The sequence below is a fragment of the Durio zibethinus genome, chromosome 23 (genome assembly GCF_047325235.1).
Source record: "Durio zibethinus cultivar Kanyao isolate XHJ-2024 chromosome 23, ASM4732523v1, whole genome shotgun sequence".
In the NCBI taxonomy this organism is placed as follows: Eukaryota; Viridiplantae; Streptophyta; class Magnoliopsida; order Malvales; family Malvaceae; genus Durio; species Durio zibethinus.
In genome coordinates, this window is record NC_143184.1 from 9,123,797 (window position 1) to 9,141,130 (window position 17,334).

At 25.9% G+C, this 17,334-nt stretch overlaps 1 protein-coding gene across 1 annotated transcript; it reads left to right on the top strand.

The window, feature by feature from the left end:
- Positions 1-7,943: 7,943 nt before the first annotated feature.
- Positions 7,944-10,212, top strand: LOC111313136 (ribonuclease 3-like protein 3). Its single transcript, XM_022913832.2, has 3 exons — positions 7,944-8,333; positions 9,674-9,820; positions 9,910-10,212. Exons 1-3 carry the CDS (start codon positions 7,944-7,946, stop codon positions 10,204-10,206), a joined length of 834 nt encoding a protein of 277 aa, XP_022769567.2. The 3' UTR covers positions 10,207-10,212.
- The last annotated feature ends 7,122 nt before the right edge of the window (positions 10,213-17,334 follow it).

Genomic DNA, 17,334 nt, shown 5'->3' on the forward strand with positions numbered 1-17,334 from the left:
TGGAACAGGTGGTACTAACATTAGAGGATTGGATAAGTAGTGCTTAATTTTATCAAAAGTCATTTGGCATTCCTCATTCCATTCTCTAAGGTTATTTTTACGAAGAAGCTTAAATATAAGATCACACTTGTAGGTCAATTGATATATGAATCGAGAAATGTAGTTCAATCTACCCAAAAATCCTCAAACTTCTTTTGGCGTACTGAAAGGTAACAAATTTTAAATGACTTCAATCTCTTTTTCACTGATCATAAAGCCTAGTAACTTCTCTGATCTTACCTCGAAGGTGCACTTAGCTGGGTTCAACTTGAGTTAGAATTTTTTTAACCTCTTAAATAGCTTTCTGAGGTTGGTGACATGATCTTCGCCTTCTCAAGACTTTACAATCATATTGTCTACATACACTTTAATCTTCTTGTGCATCATGTCATGAAAAAGTGTAACCATAGCTCTTTGGTATGTTATCCCAGCATTCTTTAGACCAAAGGGCATGACTTTGTAACAAAACGTTCCCCATATGGTCACGAAAGTGGTTTTTTCCATATTGTCTGTAGCCATCTTTATTTGGTTATACTCTGAAAACCCATCTATAAAAGAAAACATTGAATGTTTAGCCGTATTGTCCACCAATGTGTCAATATGAGGTAGAAAAAAGTTATCTTTTGAGCTAGCCTTATTTAAATCATGATAATCTATGCATATTCATACTTTTTCATCTTTTTTAAGAACTGGTACAATGTTGGCTACCCACTCTGGATACTTAACCACTTGCAAGAAACCTGTATCAAATTGCTTCTTCATCTCTTCTTTGATCTTTAGTAGCATTTCAGGCTTTATTCGCCTTAGTTTCTGCTAGACTGGCTTACATTCTAGCTTGAGAGACAGTCTATGCTCTACTATCTCCGTACTAAGACCTGGTATATCCTGATAAGACCAAGCAAACACGTCTATAAATTCTCGAAGTAGATCTTCGAAACATTGCCTATCTCTCAATGAAAGGGAAGTACCAATTCTGACCTCTTTCTTATTCTCTTCATCTCCTACATTCACCAAATAAGTTGTCTATTGATGAAGCTCAATGGGTTTACTTTCTTGTTCAAACAATCTCATTAGGTCTGGAGGGATAACATATTCTTTAGAATCATCTTCATTATCAAGTGCATCAGTGTTAATTGATTTTTTAAAATTAACCCCTTGAGCATTATCATGATTATTTTTTTATTTATTTAAAGACTTGAAATTGAATGAAATAGGATGTGTTAGCGAAATGTATGGAAAAAATAAAAAAACAAAAAAAGTATTAAAAAAAATGAATGAAAATGCATCATTCCTAATTTTATTAAAAATGCATCCAATAGCAGTAACAGCAGTAATAGCAGCAATAGCAGTAGCAATAGCAACAACAATAACAGCAACAATAGCAGCAACAGTAATAGCAATAGCAGTAGTGGTAACAGTAGTAGTAGCAGTAGTAGTAGCAGTAGCAGTAGTAGTAGTAGTGTCAAATACCAAATACCAAATACCAAAACATTTGATCTAAAGATAAATTTATATTCATAAAAAGTTGAATTTAAATCCTTTCATCGAAGCACATAATCCCCCAACGGTTGTACCGCAAGAATAAGGGGTTATTACCTCATTATTAAATGTAGCTTTTTTTTGGCTTTGCTAAAAGGCTAAAACACTTTGACATATTTATACATCAAACTTAGCTGGTATGCTTTTGGCAGCATTTTTACATGCTTTAGGGGTTTGAATTCTATCGCATCTTTAATGCAGTGTAGTTGAATTTATTATATTGTTAGTTAAATCTAAATATTAATTTTAATGAGATTCATTTAATATAAACTTTTTTATAAATTTTTTTTCAATCATAGTTACAATAACTTTTATTATTATTTCACTGTCTATTCAAATACACCCTTAATATATTTGTACATCAAAATAGGGTTTGCTTTTTGGCATCATTTTACATGCTTAAACACCTTACTTTTATGATTGTTTGCTCTATTCTTGCTAGTTTTAGCTGCCCAAGTTGAAAATGTATCAAAAATTTAGAATGGAAGTTTTCATGGTGAAGAAAATAATTTAGAAGAAAAACAAAAAGAAGCAATCACTATATATCATTATGCTATAATCAAGGAAAGCTATCTATAAAAGTCTTACTATTATATTTATGCTTTGTTTAAAAGGTGTCAATGACAAACCGACATTTTGATATGGTGGAAATCTCTTTTTGTTGCCCATTTAAATGAAGCAATAGTAAAAATTGGTGATCCCTAAAGTATTTTTTTAGTTATATAGAACATATAAAGTCTATCAATACTTTATTAAAATATTTTAAAATAATTTTTTATAAATTAATATGATTTATTCAAAATATACTAGGTTATATTCTAATTGGGCTTGTGAAATTTAAAAATTAACTTCACCTGTAAATTGCATCAAAAAAAAAAAAAAGATTGCATAAGGAAACTTTGAAGGGGGTTACATCTTCTAAATGGCTAATGAAATTTAAAAATTTTATGAGCAAGACTCCTAGACGTAGTAAAAATGGTAGTGCTGAAGTATTATGTTCAGTTATATTGAAGATATATATTTAGGTCATTATTTCAATACAAACAGATTTTGTATTAAAGAATATTATAATTCTTTGGTTTAGTGGCAAAAAAAAAAAAACCTTAAAATCCTCATATACTAAGTTCGAGTCCCATTGTATATGGGTTTTTTGTTTAGTTATGTAATAGTTTGTTAGTTTATTATTCAATAATTGTAACTTGATTATAATGTAATAATTAATTATTTAGTTGATTATATAAATGTAATATTTAATTATTATTACAATTTATTATAATTTTCTTTACTTATGCACTGATAGTGGATAACAAATTTTAATTTAATTAGTTCATGTAGTGTGATAGTCACCCAATTTAATATTTAAATCACAACACCTATAATTTCTTTTCTTAACACTAGATTACAGACTACTTTGTAAAAAAAAATTATTTATCTCCCTCATAATTTAGATAAGATTAATTTTTTTTTCTATTTTTACTTATCCTTCTCATATTCTATCTTTCTCATCTTTTGAATTTATTAAAATTAAGAGTTAAAAAAATGTGTATAACTATTTTACAATTACATTTGGTTATTTATTTAGGGATCGTTTGGTATTATTGTGTGTTTTATATTTTATATTTTTGAAATTTTTGTTTAGTTTTATTTTTAATTTACTAAATTTGAAAATATATTTGAATAAAATGTTTTTGTTTTAAAAATTTGAAAACAAAAACATGTAAGAGAAAGTGGTTAAAACTTTTAGGTCCTATTTGTTATTAATAACTAATTTTGAACCCATTTGATGCACAAAAATGTATTCATATATCAATAAATATTATATAGATATAATTTTTTTTAAATGATAATATAAGCTATAAAGTTTATGAACAATTCATAACTTATATAATCATTTTTATTTAAATTTATATATTTTAATATAATAAAATAAATTAATTACATATTGAATATACTTATGCAATTATCATTAATTCTAAAGAAAACTCAAATTATAATTTATTAAATCTAAATAATCTATAAATAAAAGACAATAATGTTTTCGATTTCAAGAAATTAAAATTTTCATCCTTAAATCAATCTTGCATACAAACTTTTTTCATGGGAGATTCTTTCATAAGTTGTTGTTGAAGCAAAGATGTAATAATTTATTCTTCAGTATTTTTTGCTATCTTTAAAGTAGGTATCATTTTACTTGATGAGCCAATAGTTTTTTTAGATGGAGGTAAAAAGATAGATAAAATAGCAATTTATAATTTGATAATAGTTGAGTTATAATATAGACTATATAACTTTTAACAAACATAATCATTATAATAAGCTTATACATATCTCTTCCAATAATTTTTGACATTCAAGCTTAATATCAAAATTATACATCTTATTCACTATAAGTTTGGTACTACTTGTCTTAATATTATACTTGGTTGCCCTCGTCTCGAATACACAAATTTTGAGATCTTCAAATATCTCTTAGATTTTATAATCTTCATTTTCTTAAATCATAAGTATAAATATATCATCCAATTAATTTTAATATTAAAAATATTAAAATAATTTTTAACTTAATAACTTAACAGATATTTCATAAAAATCGTTAATATCTCTATTAATTAAATCCTTAGCTTTTGTATTAAACTGTACGAATATCAACCTTCCAAAATTATCATGTCTCAATAATTAACTCGTACCTATAAAAATGAAAAATTCTACAATTATAAATATAATATAATAATTTAAAATACTTTTATCATCATCATGGAATAATAATTTTTTATATATCAAATATCAAATATAAAATTTATAAATACTAATTATCTTATAGTTGAATAAGGGACATTAACATTGAAATTTCTCATCAATTTCAAATAGTTTCTCGTTACACCCACACGACATATAGTACCAATAAAAAGTGGTATCAATTTTCATGATAGTGACTCTACTGGTGAAAGATTTCTTGTATATACCCAATCATCTTTAAATCAATCATCAACAAAAATAAATTAAAAAAAGAAAGCCAATATCATAGTTAAAAAAATATGAAATATAGGTATAAAAATAGAATAACCTTTGAACAACATAGACTAATAAACGATGCAAAGTGAAAAATAGAGAGAAAATTGAAATAGAGTTGAGTAGTGATCAAAAGATATAAAATTAGTGAAAAGTGGTTAAAAATGAATTATGCTTCACCTATAGCTATTTATGCAAAAAGTGTATTGTAGATTAATTAATAAGATAATTTAAAATTATGAAAGTTAATATTGAAATAATAAAAATTATAAGTGAATAATGGTCTAATAATGACAAGTTGATTAATATTGAAATATTTTACTTTGCTATTAACATTTAGAGATCCTTTAATTTATAACAATAAAATAAAATAAATTTATTATATTTAATAATGACAATAAAATAAAATAAATTTTAATTAAATCAATGTGCATTAATATCTAGATTTTAAAATTATAAAACGTTACAAATGAAATTCAAGTGCATTAATATTTTATCAAATGAAATAAAACGTGCCTTAATATTTTACTAAATGAAATCAAATAAAATCATATTTGATGAAATATAAATCAATCAATCAAATATAAATTAATAAAATATTTTATTCCATTAATTTAATTATGGAGAATTAATTTAATATATTTATTTTCTATATTTACACATGAAATTAATACATCAATTACTCAAATGGATATTATATTTAATCAAATATAAATGTATCAAATAATTGATTAGAGAATCAATTATTTTATAATTGTAATTGTCATTGTAGTATTTATTAAATTATTAATTATATATTGATTTATTTAATTTGTCAAATTAAGAAAATTTTTAAAATTTTAATACTTTTAATATGAATTGAATTAAGAGTGATTTAAAGTCAATAATACAAAATAAATATAGTCAATTAATAAAATAATTTTAAATTATGAAAGTTAATATTGATATAATAAAAATTGTGAGTGAATAATTGTCTAACAATAACAAGTTGATTGATATTGAAATATTTTATTCTGCTATTAACATTTAGAGATCTCTTAATTTAGAATAATAAAAAAAATTAAATTTATTATATTTAATGATGGCAATAAAACAAATTAAATTTTAATTAAATCAACGTGTATTAATATTAAATAATAAAATTATAAAATGTTACAAATGAAAACAAAGAAAGTCAACGTATATTAATATTTTATCAAACAAAATCATATTTAATGAAATATAAATATATAAATCAAATATAAATTAATAAAATATTTTATTCCATTAATTTAATTATGGAGAATTAATTTGATATATTTGTTTTGTATATTTACACATGAAATACATCATAAAATACATCAATTACTCAAATGAAAACTATATTTAATCAAATATAAATGTATCAAATAATTAATTGGAGAATCAATTATTTTATAATTGTAATTTTAGTATTTATTAATTTATTAATTATATATTAATTGATTTAATTTGTCAAATTAAGAAGTTTTTAAATTTTTAATACTTTTAATATGAATTTAATTGAGAGTGATTTAAAATCAATAATAAAAACATAAATATAATCAATTTAGTTTTCTGAATTATATTTGTTTTATATATTTATGCACAAAATACATCAATTACTGGATACTATATTTAATCAAATATAAATGTATCAAATAATTGATTAAAGAATCAACTATTTTATAATTGTAATTATAGTGTTTATTAATTTATTAGTTATATATTAATTTATTTAATTTGTCAAATTAAGAAATTTTTAAAATTTTAATACTTTTAATATGAATTAAATTGAGAGTAATTTAAGGTTAATAATAAAAACATAAATATAATCAATTTAGTTTTTTAAATTAAAAATGTATTAAATAAAATAAAATGCATTTATTAGATGTCACATAACGATTTTTAAGATCGTCCACATATCAACATTTTAAGCTATTCACGTAGGGTTTTTTCTATTTTTGCCAAAAATTTTGACTTTTATATATTTATATAAGATATAATAATATTTATTAATATAATAATATTTATTTATTAATATATTATTTTAAATATATTATAATAGTATTTATTAATATAATATTTATTAAAATAATATTTATATAATAAAAATATTAATTTATTAATATAATAATTGTTATGTCACTATAATGGTTTAATTGTAATTTTATGAATAATGCCAATGTGGTAATAGTGTCAAATTATTTCCAAAAAACTGAAAATACCAATTTTTGTACTTTCAAATTTTCCAATACTTTTCACAACTTTAATTTATTTTCAGTTTTTCAATAATAGAAACAAAAACAACCTACCAAATATGTTTTTATTTTTAATTTTTAAAAAAATTGAAAACGAAAACAAAAAAACTAAAAACAAAAACAAACATCCCCTTAATTACTTAATTATTAAAACGGTTACAACTACATTGTCTTTTAAAGTTAAAGAATTCAAAAACAAATTTATTTCTTTGTCAGAGTAAATATAACTAATATGTAAACCTAAAAAGCAATTTTATGTATTCTACCAATTGTGTCTTTTCATTTTAATGCTTTTCATAAAACGAAAATGCCAAAAAAAACCTCTGTTCTTTTCCAACTTGTTCGATAAGTTTAAAATTTTTATAATAGAAATATTATTATCTTTTTTTTTTTTAACTTGTTCTAGTTCTAGTTTTAGTTCTAGTCAATGTTCTAATAGTGGGACTAACTAAGAATTTGAACTGGTACGTCCATAAAGTTTTGGATTCAACCGATTTGATCAATTAAATTCAATTTTAAATCGCTTTTAAAATAGATTTGATGACTTCACATAGTTTAAAATATATTTTTAGATCAAACAGGTATTTTGGTGCAATCGAATCAAGTAATGATTCCAAAAATCATATGCATTAATTGGAGGAAGATCTATAATTTGTAACTTAAGATCATCATTATATTTTATCAATATAAAATTAGTGACATTTTCTTTCATTTAAGTATGTAATATTTCATAGCATTGGATTATTTCGATTTTGATATTTTTCATAAAAATTCATATTAACGAAGAGTTAGATAGAGTTTAATATTATTTGTCACCAAGCCATATTTTCAATTAAAAATAATGTCTACACAGCGAGGGAAAACTAACTTATAAACCCAAAACATCCAATTTCGAATCCATGTAGGAGTCGTAACAGTTGGTTCTTGTCTGTTGTTTCTTAATAATATTTTGGCATTATTATTTTTCAAAACCGACATTCCCATTATTCAACTTTTTCCTATAATCCAAATCTCTTTCCTTATATAAATAAATAAATAACAATAGCAATTTCAATTCATCAACCCTATCCCATTTGCAATTTACAATGATCTCCACCCATGGAAACCCTAGAGGATGAAACATTGGAGCAATTGCAAGACATACAGTCAGCAATCGAGTCAACCCAAGATATAAACTCGTCGCGGAACCTCGATGAAGTGGAAGGGATCCTGGGCTACGAGTTTAACAACAAACTGTTGTTAGAAGAAGCTTTCACACATGCTTCGCTAGGAGAGGCCTTCTCCAACGAGCGGTTAGAGTACGTGGGTGACTCCGTTCTTAACCTACTCTTCACCAAAGAGCAGTATTTTGAATACCCTGATTTGCCGCCGGGAGCTTTGACCAGGCTCCGAGCAGCTAATGTCAACACCGAGAAATTGGCTCGTGTCGCTGTTAAACATGGGCTACATCGCTATCTGCGTCACAAGAAACCTCTTCATGAGGAGCAAGTAAGTGCCTTTTACATTAATTTTCGTTTAGGAGTTTGATTTTTCTTTTAACAAAAGCTTTGAAAATTAAAAAAAAAAAATTTGCATGCAGTAGAGTTTAAATCTCAATTTTATTGACTATAATATTTTATGAGTAACTTTCATGAATCAACTGATGCTTGTTTGTCTTTTTTTTAGTTAATCAAATAGTTCTGAATCGTTAGGAGTTTTGAGTAAAGTTTTAACTGTTGAAATCTTAATTGATAGTGATGTTTCTAGTTTATAGATTTTAGGCCGAGTTGACATTTTCAAATACACGTGCAAAGTTTTGAGCTTTTTTCGCTTGAATTACAAGTTATATTTATTTTTGAAGGATCCCGACATTTAATTTCCTTTCAATTTCATTGGTAATTTGTCAAACTTTGGTTAATTAAATTTTAGTTGAACCAAGAGACCAGTTGGAGTGGAAAAAGAGTTTCAGTTTTGATCCTATGCATATAGGGGTAGAAAAAGAGTTTCAATTCTTTTTTTTTTTTTTTAAACTTTAGTTAAAGTCTTCTTTATTTCTTTTTTTTATTTGTTTTTTGTCAATACATTATCATAAATATTGTTTACATTCATAAAACTCAATCAATATAATTGTCGATCCTATATTCGTAGAAAAAGTAATTTACTATTAGTAGTGATGCCTTTTGTTGAAACCAATAAAAAGAAAAAAAAGCAATTTATCAATCTTATTTTCGTTATGCAATTCTCATTGCATGTGGGAATATATTATAATAACGTAAAGTTACAAATTTAAAATCTATTTCATTAAATGATATGATTGATTATGATAAAATTAAAAATGATAATATTAGTGAAATTAGTTATTTAATGATAAAATTAGATACAATAAAAATAAGTGATTGAAATATAAGTTTATGTAATTACGATATTACGATAAAATTAAAAATGAAAATGACTCTTTCTCCGGTGACAAATTAAAAAGATAGTGAGTTTAATTGCAGTATGAAATGTATTTCAAATGCACTTCACAATATAATTAATTTCAATAAAAAATTCATTACGATGAAATTCAAATGAGACTTAATCTATATTTAATGAATAAATTAGCATTTAAATGATCATGAATTATTGTCTTATGTTTTTAATTAAGGTTTGTAGCTTAGTGAATTCCTTGCAGATTTGGATGCTAATTAGATTTCGTGAGTAGAGGCATCCATAAAAGGTTTGTCTTCAAGTCCCCAAAGCATCTTCTTCTGTATGGGTCATTATTTGGTAATTCTATATTTGGGTCAAGTGTGCTTGACTTTGATTTGGTCATTTCTTCCTACAATCTAATCTAAAAGGGTCCACAGATTCGACAATTTTCTAGAGAAATACAGTGCTATCCTTTGCATTCCAATGGACTGATTGACGTGCCAAAGGCGTTAGCCGATCTTGTTGAATCCACCATCGGGGCCGTTTTCATTGACAGCAATTCCTCCATTGATACTGTGTGGAAGGTACCTCGCATTTTTCTTTAACTTTCACCATTGATAATTTCTTGAACTTCTCGTCAGTAGTTTACATATTTCTTTTGAATATTGTATAGGTGTTCAAGGATTTGTTGGAGCCCATAATCAGGCGAGAGACACTGGAGATACACCCAGTGACCCAGCTGTACGAAGTGTGCCAGAAGAGAAATTTGAAAGTGAAATTCGTAGATTTATGGAAAGAAAGCACAGCTTTCGATGTGTTCATAGATGACCAACTTGTGGGAAGAGGTGCATGTGGGCTCAAAAAGGAAATTGCACATAACAGGGCTGCCAAGGATGCATTGGACAATATTTGGAGAATCTTGGATCAAAAGGATAATAGTATTGCTGAAGAAACAAACTCTTTGACATGATGGATTCAAAATGTACAAGCTGAAGTAAATTTAACACATATTTTAGAATATTTATTAATTAATAAGGTTTTGTTTGATAAGCGTTTTTTATTTCTACAAAAAAAATAAGAGAAATTATCTTGCATACCTCCATTGGCAAATAATTTGGTCTCAGCTGGTTTCCGACTTGTAGACATGGCCATTGAGTATGTTGAATGATGAAACCATAGGTTTCATAAAAGTACTTCACAACAGATTTCATTGTTCCTCTTTCATCTACCGGAAAAATCAGCTCTCTAGTTGCTTGTGATGTCAATATTTTTCCACGGTGTGTAACTTCAACCTTTACTCCTTTAAAAGTCAGTTTGAATCTCACCGTATCTTCGGTGCGATAAAATTCAACTCTCAAATAAAAATCAATTGAATTAGCTATTCATTTGAATGTTTTGATTTCAATGTGATAGCGACATTCTCAGTGTCAAGTTCAATGATCTACCGAACCAAAAATTCATCAGGGGCCAACTGATATTGGTTTTTTTTTTTTTTTTTTTCTCTTTACTCTTAAATTAGTAGAAGCTAGCAAGGATTAGTGGTCCCAATTCATTAAATAAATTTTTTTATTTAAGCATGTAAGCCTGTAAAGATGGGTAGATTTTTGTGATTAAAATATTTCTTCTTTTTAGTTTTTTATTTAGATTTTTTATTTAAAATTATGAAATAACTTTATTATTATTTAATTTAATATAATAAATTAATTTTACTATAATAAATTAATAAATAAACAAATTAATAAAAAATAAATTTTATTATGTAATAAACTAATAAATAAATAAATTTTAATATTATATAAAAATTTTTGGAGATTATTTTGTTATTTAACAATCCTACATAAAATAAGAAAAAATAAAGAAAAAAATATTATTTGATATATTAATATTTTTTTATTAATTTTTAATTATTTATTAATAAAATTATTATTTGACATAAAATAATTTATTAATAATTTATTAATTTTATAAATATTAAATAATTTATACATTTTAAATTAATGTTTTTAATAATAATTTTTCTTTTCTTTATAATTCAACTTACTGTTATTGTTATATTTACATCCAAATATATATCTTTTATCATTGATTTTAATTTAACTACTATAATAACCAATTGAATCTCTATCATTTTTTTTAATATTACTAGAGTCAATTTTACCGCCAATATCTCTAAGAAATTTTTTTTTAATCTTTACATGATCAACATCGGATAGTGGTCTAGAAGAAACATCCCTATTTAGCAATTGTGTTACAAAATCATTAACTGGCAATGGCTCAATGAAAGCAGTCGAAGACATATCAATATTCAGTGACAATCCCATCTGTGAAGGACGAATGCTTTGGTAAAAACCACGACAGCTTTCTAATCCCTCACCCAAAGGCTGCCTTCTCCCTAGGTCAGGGGAATAAAATGAACGGCCAACAGGACAGTACCTGGTAGCGGGTAATTCACGAAGAACAATGTTTAGAAACTGAAGAGCTTCTTGAGGTGCATTGGCTCGCTTCCCTTGCTAAAAGAGACCAAGATGGTGCAGATCAGACATGCAGCCAATTTGATCACAACTCTAAATACGCGCACTCTTAAAGTCCTTTGACACAAAAGAGAGAGGCAAGCTAATAAAAATTGGAGCAAGTGATTAAGATTTAGAATCTAAAGATAAAGCACCCAAGTTCAAATTTTACATTTTTTTTTTATGTCGGTAGGTGATTTGTAGGTTCAAAGAGTTTTAAAAAATTCATAATTTTTTTTTATGAGTTGATGACTTACCTTAACCTTAAATATGGAATAAACTTCTTATTTTTAAATTTCTTCTTGATCAAGAAAGAGAAAAAAAGAGGCCCGATGCATGAATATGATTTATTATTTGATTTTTTTTTTCACTTCCCTATAAGATTATTGAATTAGACGTCTGGCCTAACAATTATAACCATAAAGCCTACTCATTAACATATTTTTTTAGATCAGATTGGATTTTTAGCTAAAGTTTTGCTGGAACTCATCTATTCTCTATCATAAGTGCATCAAAAAGCTCCGCTGCCATATCTCTAATTGCTCCTATTTGCTATGCACATTAATTTGGCAGCTTCAAACGTCTGGTGCATTTTTTAAGTTTGAAGAGGCTTCAATGAAAGATATTACATCAACAGATTTCAATCAAAGGTATATTTAAGAAAATAATATTCATTTTGGAAAAGCGAGCAATATTTTGAGAAATTTTTGTTCAAATCTTTAAATGTTTATTATATATATAAGTTTTAAAAACTATACCAATAATATAAGAGATAATTTTTTAATATATTTTTTGTTTTTCGGGGAAAAGAAATCAATATTCAAATTGGGTTCACTTGGGATTTAGTTCGATTTTGATCAATCGATCTGGCGGCCTTAACCTAGCAAAACAAGCCCCACTTTAACAAGCCCTAAATGTTTGTCCAAACGCAGCCTATCCATTCGGTAAAATGCCCAGAGCCCCAGACCTTTCTCCAACTCAGAAACCAAAAATCAAACCGCCCACCCCTTTTCTGAATCTTGACCAGCCAACAAATTCCAACGATCACCGTAGTTTTTTTTTTTTTTAATGAAAAGAGGGAACACCAATGATTAGTGTTGGCATCCTCAATTATTAGAAAAAAAAAAATCTAGACCAACATGAAATCCAACTTTGTAATACCTTTTATTAAACATCATAAATTGCGAACGATTTAACAAAAGAAAAAAGAAAAACACAAATATAACGAAGCAAACTCGAATTTTTCGATCATCAAATAAAAGTTACATTTGAGAGTTATGGATTTTGTGCTAGGAGAGGGAGAGACGCTTGAAAAAAAACAGAGGGAAAGGAAGGAAAGGGCCTAGTTGAAATTGGAGAAAGAAAGAATGAGAGCATTTGTGGCTCAAGGACTGCTCCATGTGATTCTTGTGGGCTTTCTGTAATGTTGAAGGACACGGACATTGCCTTTCACCCGAAGAACTAATATCAGCCTAAATTCCCGATTCCAGTAAAGTCCAAAATCAGCATTATTTCGCAGGGCTCATGTTTAAAATTCAAAGAAAAAAAATCAATACTGCGGCTGTCGACATAAATTCATGAATCAAAGAGACAGGTGTAATTATTTTTATCTATTGCAAGAATTATGAGGCATGATTCCTTGTGATTGTGAAAAAGACAATATATATATATTAAATATTTATCATGTGAATAGTATTTTTCATTTGACGCACATTTCCTCAAATGGGATGTACTATGAAATTGTCCATGATCGGAATTCAAAAGAAGAATCACATAAATTTAATAATAACTGGCAAATACAGTGATCCGATAGGTGGCGCTGTGAAAGGCAGATTTGAAGCTTAGTTGCTTTGAGTTGGGGATGACGCCGCTCAAGCTTTAGTTGCTTTGGGTTGGGGATGAAGCACTTCAAGCTTTGGTCAGGTTTGATAGCAGGCTGTCTGCTTCTGAACGTTTTCTTTACTGTCATTTCATGGAACAAATCAGTAAAGAAGAAAAATTATTGTGACATATATCTTTGTCACGTCACTTGTAAACTTTAAAAATAACAAATTAGAGAATTTTTAAATATAATATTTTTTTTCACACTTAATTTTTTAAAAAAATTTTTTAAGTAAAATTATTTATTATTTTATTTCTTTCAAATTTAAAGCTTTTAAATATATATTTTCGATAAATTATGTAACTTATCAAATTTTTATATTCGATAAATTAAAAAATACATTTAGTTTTGAAAGAAAAATAATTTAAAAAATATCCTAAAAATTTTTAAATTTTTGAATATATAAATTTGAAAACTTTTAAAAGTTTTTAAATATATAAATTCAAAAATTTTTTAAAAATTTTAGATCTGCAAATTCAAAAATTTTTAAAAACTCCAAAATTGTAAATATGAAATTATAAAAGTGAAAGAGATGTGAAAAAATAAAATTAATTAAATAATTTCATTTAAAAATAATTTAAAAAAAAAAGATGTAAACAAAAAATAAGGTGTGTTAATCATCCTACAAACTATTTTTTGAATTTTTTTTTAACCATAGAGAAACATCAAAAGGACGTAACATTTTAGTAATTTATATTTAAAAATTATCATGATGTGGTAAGCATCATTGCACATTGGCGAAGATTTTAAGTTTACAAACGAATTAAAAAAATTTATATATGTTTTATTTATTTTTAATATATTCTATTAATTATGGTCTTGAATTTAATTACTGTATGAATGAGATAATTTTTTCTTTTGACTAAATCTATAGCTTATTCAATCATAAATTATGTATGTGAGACATGTATATTTTATGAATTAATATTTTTTCAAAAATTACCATTATCATAACAGTTTTGTGTTCGTCTGACGAATTTAGAAATGAAATAAAAATAAATAACGAAGTTTTCACCAATCTTTTTTTTACTATGTGTGACTGATTATCTATTAAAATATATCTTTTTAATGAAATTAATTAAAATTTATTAAAATGATAATTTTAAGGTCTGCGTAACAGTCTAGGTTTGAGAGTCGATTATGTGTGGGGAAGGATTAATACCCCTACAACACCCATTTAAAATGGTACTAATTAATTACGTATTATCATTGGATTTTGATAAAAAATAGTCTCATTTTCGATATTTGAAAAATAATTTTCTTGATTTTTTATTTATTATTATTTTTTATTATTCAAATTTTATTCGAGAAAGATAAATTAGAACATTTTTTATCGAAATAATTCTTAAAATATTTCAGTACGTTGGTAACATCAGAATAACTTTTTCACACCTAGAGATTTTTTAGGTATCACTTCTTGGAATACCTTAGAATTTCATCCTTAAAGGCTCAAATTTATTTTTCGTAAAAAATTATGTCGTGCATGCAATGTAGAATATTACCATGTTATGCACACATTTTATTCTTTTTTTGGTAATTTTATTAATTTTTTTATTTGATTTTTTTTTCAATTGAAATTTTGAAAAAAAAATTTTATTATATTGAAGATTTTCTATAAATATTTTAATATACTGGTAACATTAAAAAAAAATTTTCACCTAAAAATTTCGTAAAGTATCACTACTCGGAATACTTTTAGAATATCATCATTGGATAAAATTTCTTTTTCTCTCATTTTATATTATTATTATTATTATATTATTAATTAATTTTATTATTATCATTTTATAACAAAAAAAAGAAAATTTTTTATTTTATTAAAAAAATTTTTATAAACACTCCAATACACTGGTAGTATTTAAAAAAAATCTTCTCACCTAAAGATTTCATAGGTATCACTGCTCGAAATATCTTTGAATCTTATCGTCAGATAAGAATTTCCTTTTCCTATATTTTTTATTAGTTTTGTATTATTATTAAATTTATTTTTATTTTATTTTGTTTTTAAAGTTTATTTTAAAAAATTAACAAAATTAAAAATTTTATCATTTAATCTAACAAATATAAATATTTTAATATACATAAATATCAATAAATAATATATAAAAAATAAGAAAAAATTCAAAAAATAATTTTTTTTACCTAAACCGGACCGGTCAACTCGAGTTCGGTCCGGTGGTTCGGTTTAGCGTCAACGGTTCGGGTTGGTCCGGTTCTATTTTAATGGTTCGGACGGACCGGTCAGGGGCTAAAGGAGACGTGGGTCGCAGGTCGGGTTGACGCGTAGATCTTCAGGGGTTAAAATGATGTCGTTTTAGGCGTTTAATGAAACGATATCGTTTTGGCTTTCAGCTTTTTATAAAAGTCAAAAAAAAAAAATTTTCTCTCATTTTCTCCTCCCCTCTCTCTCTCTACACTCTTCAGAGCTCCTCTCTCTAGTCGATCGACAGACCGATCAAGCCGCCATCGTCATCACTTCGGCCACCGTTGGTAGTTGCCGGTCAGTCGTTGAAAAATGTCCAAAAACACCAAAATATTTCTCTTTGCCTCTTGAGCACAGATCTGAGCTTAGGTGCACCTGGAAGTGTCTCAAATTCCTTAGATCTGCTCTCGAAGTTTCTGTGAAATTTTTTTTTTAGGTATTATAACTTCCTTTTTTTTTTAAACTGACTGTACTTTCTCTTTTGCAAGAACTCTTGGCACTAAGTTCCCCGTTCCAAGGTACTGTGGCTTTTGTTTTTTTTTTCTTTTTTTTGACAGAAAAATTTTATATTTTTTTAGTAGGGTCCCCTCCTCTCTTTTTCATTATCCCCTGTTTCAGGGTTTGGCTAAGAGCTCTATTTATAAAGCTTCGACCGTACGTAGCACAGGGTTCGACATATGGTACAAGCACGAGCCCTATGTTTTTTTTATTATTTTTGTTTTATCTAACAGTGATTGTAGTAAATAAGGTATGGGTAGTAGAGTAAGGGGGTAACAATATAGGTGATTAGAGGGGTGGGGTAAGGTGGCCAGCGGTGCCGTGCCAGGCACCACTGCCACCAGCCCCTTTTTTATTTTTTATTTTTATTTTTTATTGTATTTTTATATTTTTGTATTTTTATATTTTTTTGTATTTTATATTTTTGTATTTTATATTTTTATTTAATTTTTATTATTGTATTTAATAATATTATTATTATTTTATTTATTATTTTTCTGTGATCGGACAAATTTGATGTCCATAATCATCACTAGATTTGAACTCGCATTGAATCATGAAAATTATTTTAAAAAAAGATGACAAAATTTTTATCAGGAAATGTTATGTTACTAAAGTAAGTGGATATAATAAAAAAATGATATAATGGTTCATTAACAACCATAATTTATTGTCAATTAAAAATGTAACCATTAATAACTTAAACATTTTTTTAACTTTTAAGGAGATATTAGCATGTTGATATTCATGATAGTATTCAAATTCAAAGAGATAGGAAAAATGCAATATTTTTGGAACATATATATGTGAATTTATATACTTAAAAAAAGTTGAACATGAATGTATATATTTTATTATTGTTATTGTAGATATTAATGGCTATTACCCCAAAAGCAAAATTGTTAAATTAGATCATGAAAATCTAGAATAAATCCATCTTGTTTAAAATGCTAATATGGCCAATGAAAAGATTTAACCATGAAAGAGTAGGTAGATAGCAATATA

Coding starts and splice junctions, on each gene's coding strand:
- LOC111313136 (XM_022913832.2), top strand. CDS start 7,944: ATGGAAACCCTAGAGGATGAAACATTGGAGCAATTGCAAGACATACAG. Junction 8,334..9,673: donor AACCTCTTCATGAGGAGCAA/GTAAGTGCCTTT, acceptor AAGGGTCCACAG/ATTCGACAATTTTCTAGAGA. Junction 9,821..9,909: donor CCATTGATACTGTGTGGAAG/GTACCTCGCATT, acceptor AATATTGTATAG/GTGTTCAAGGATTTGTTGGA.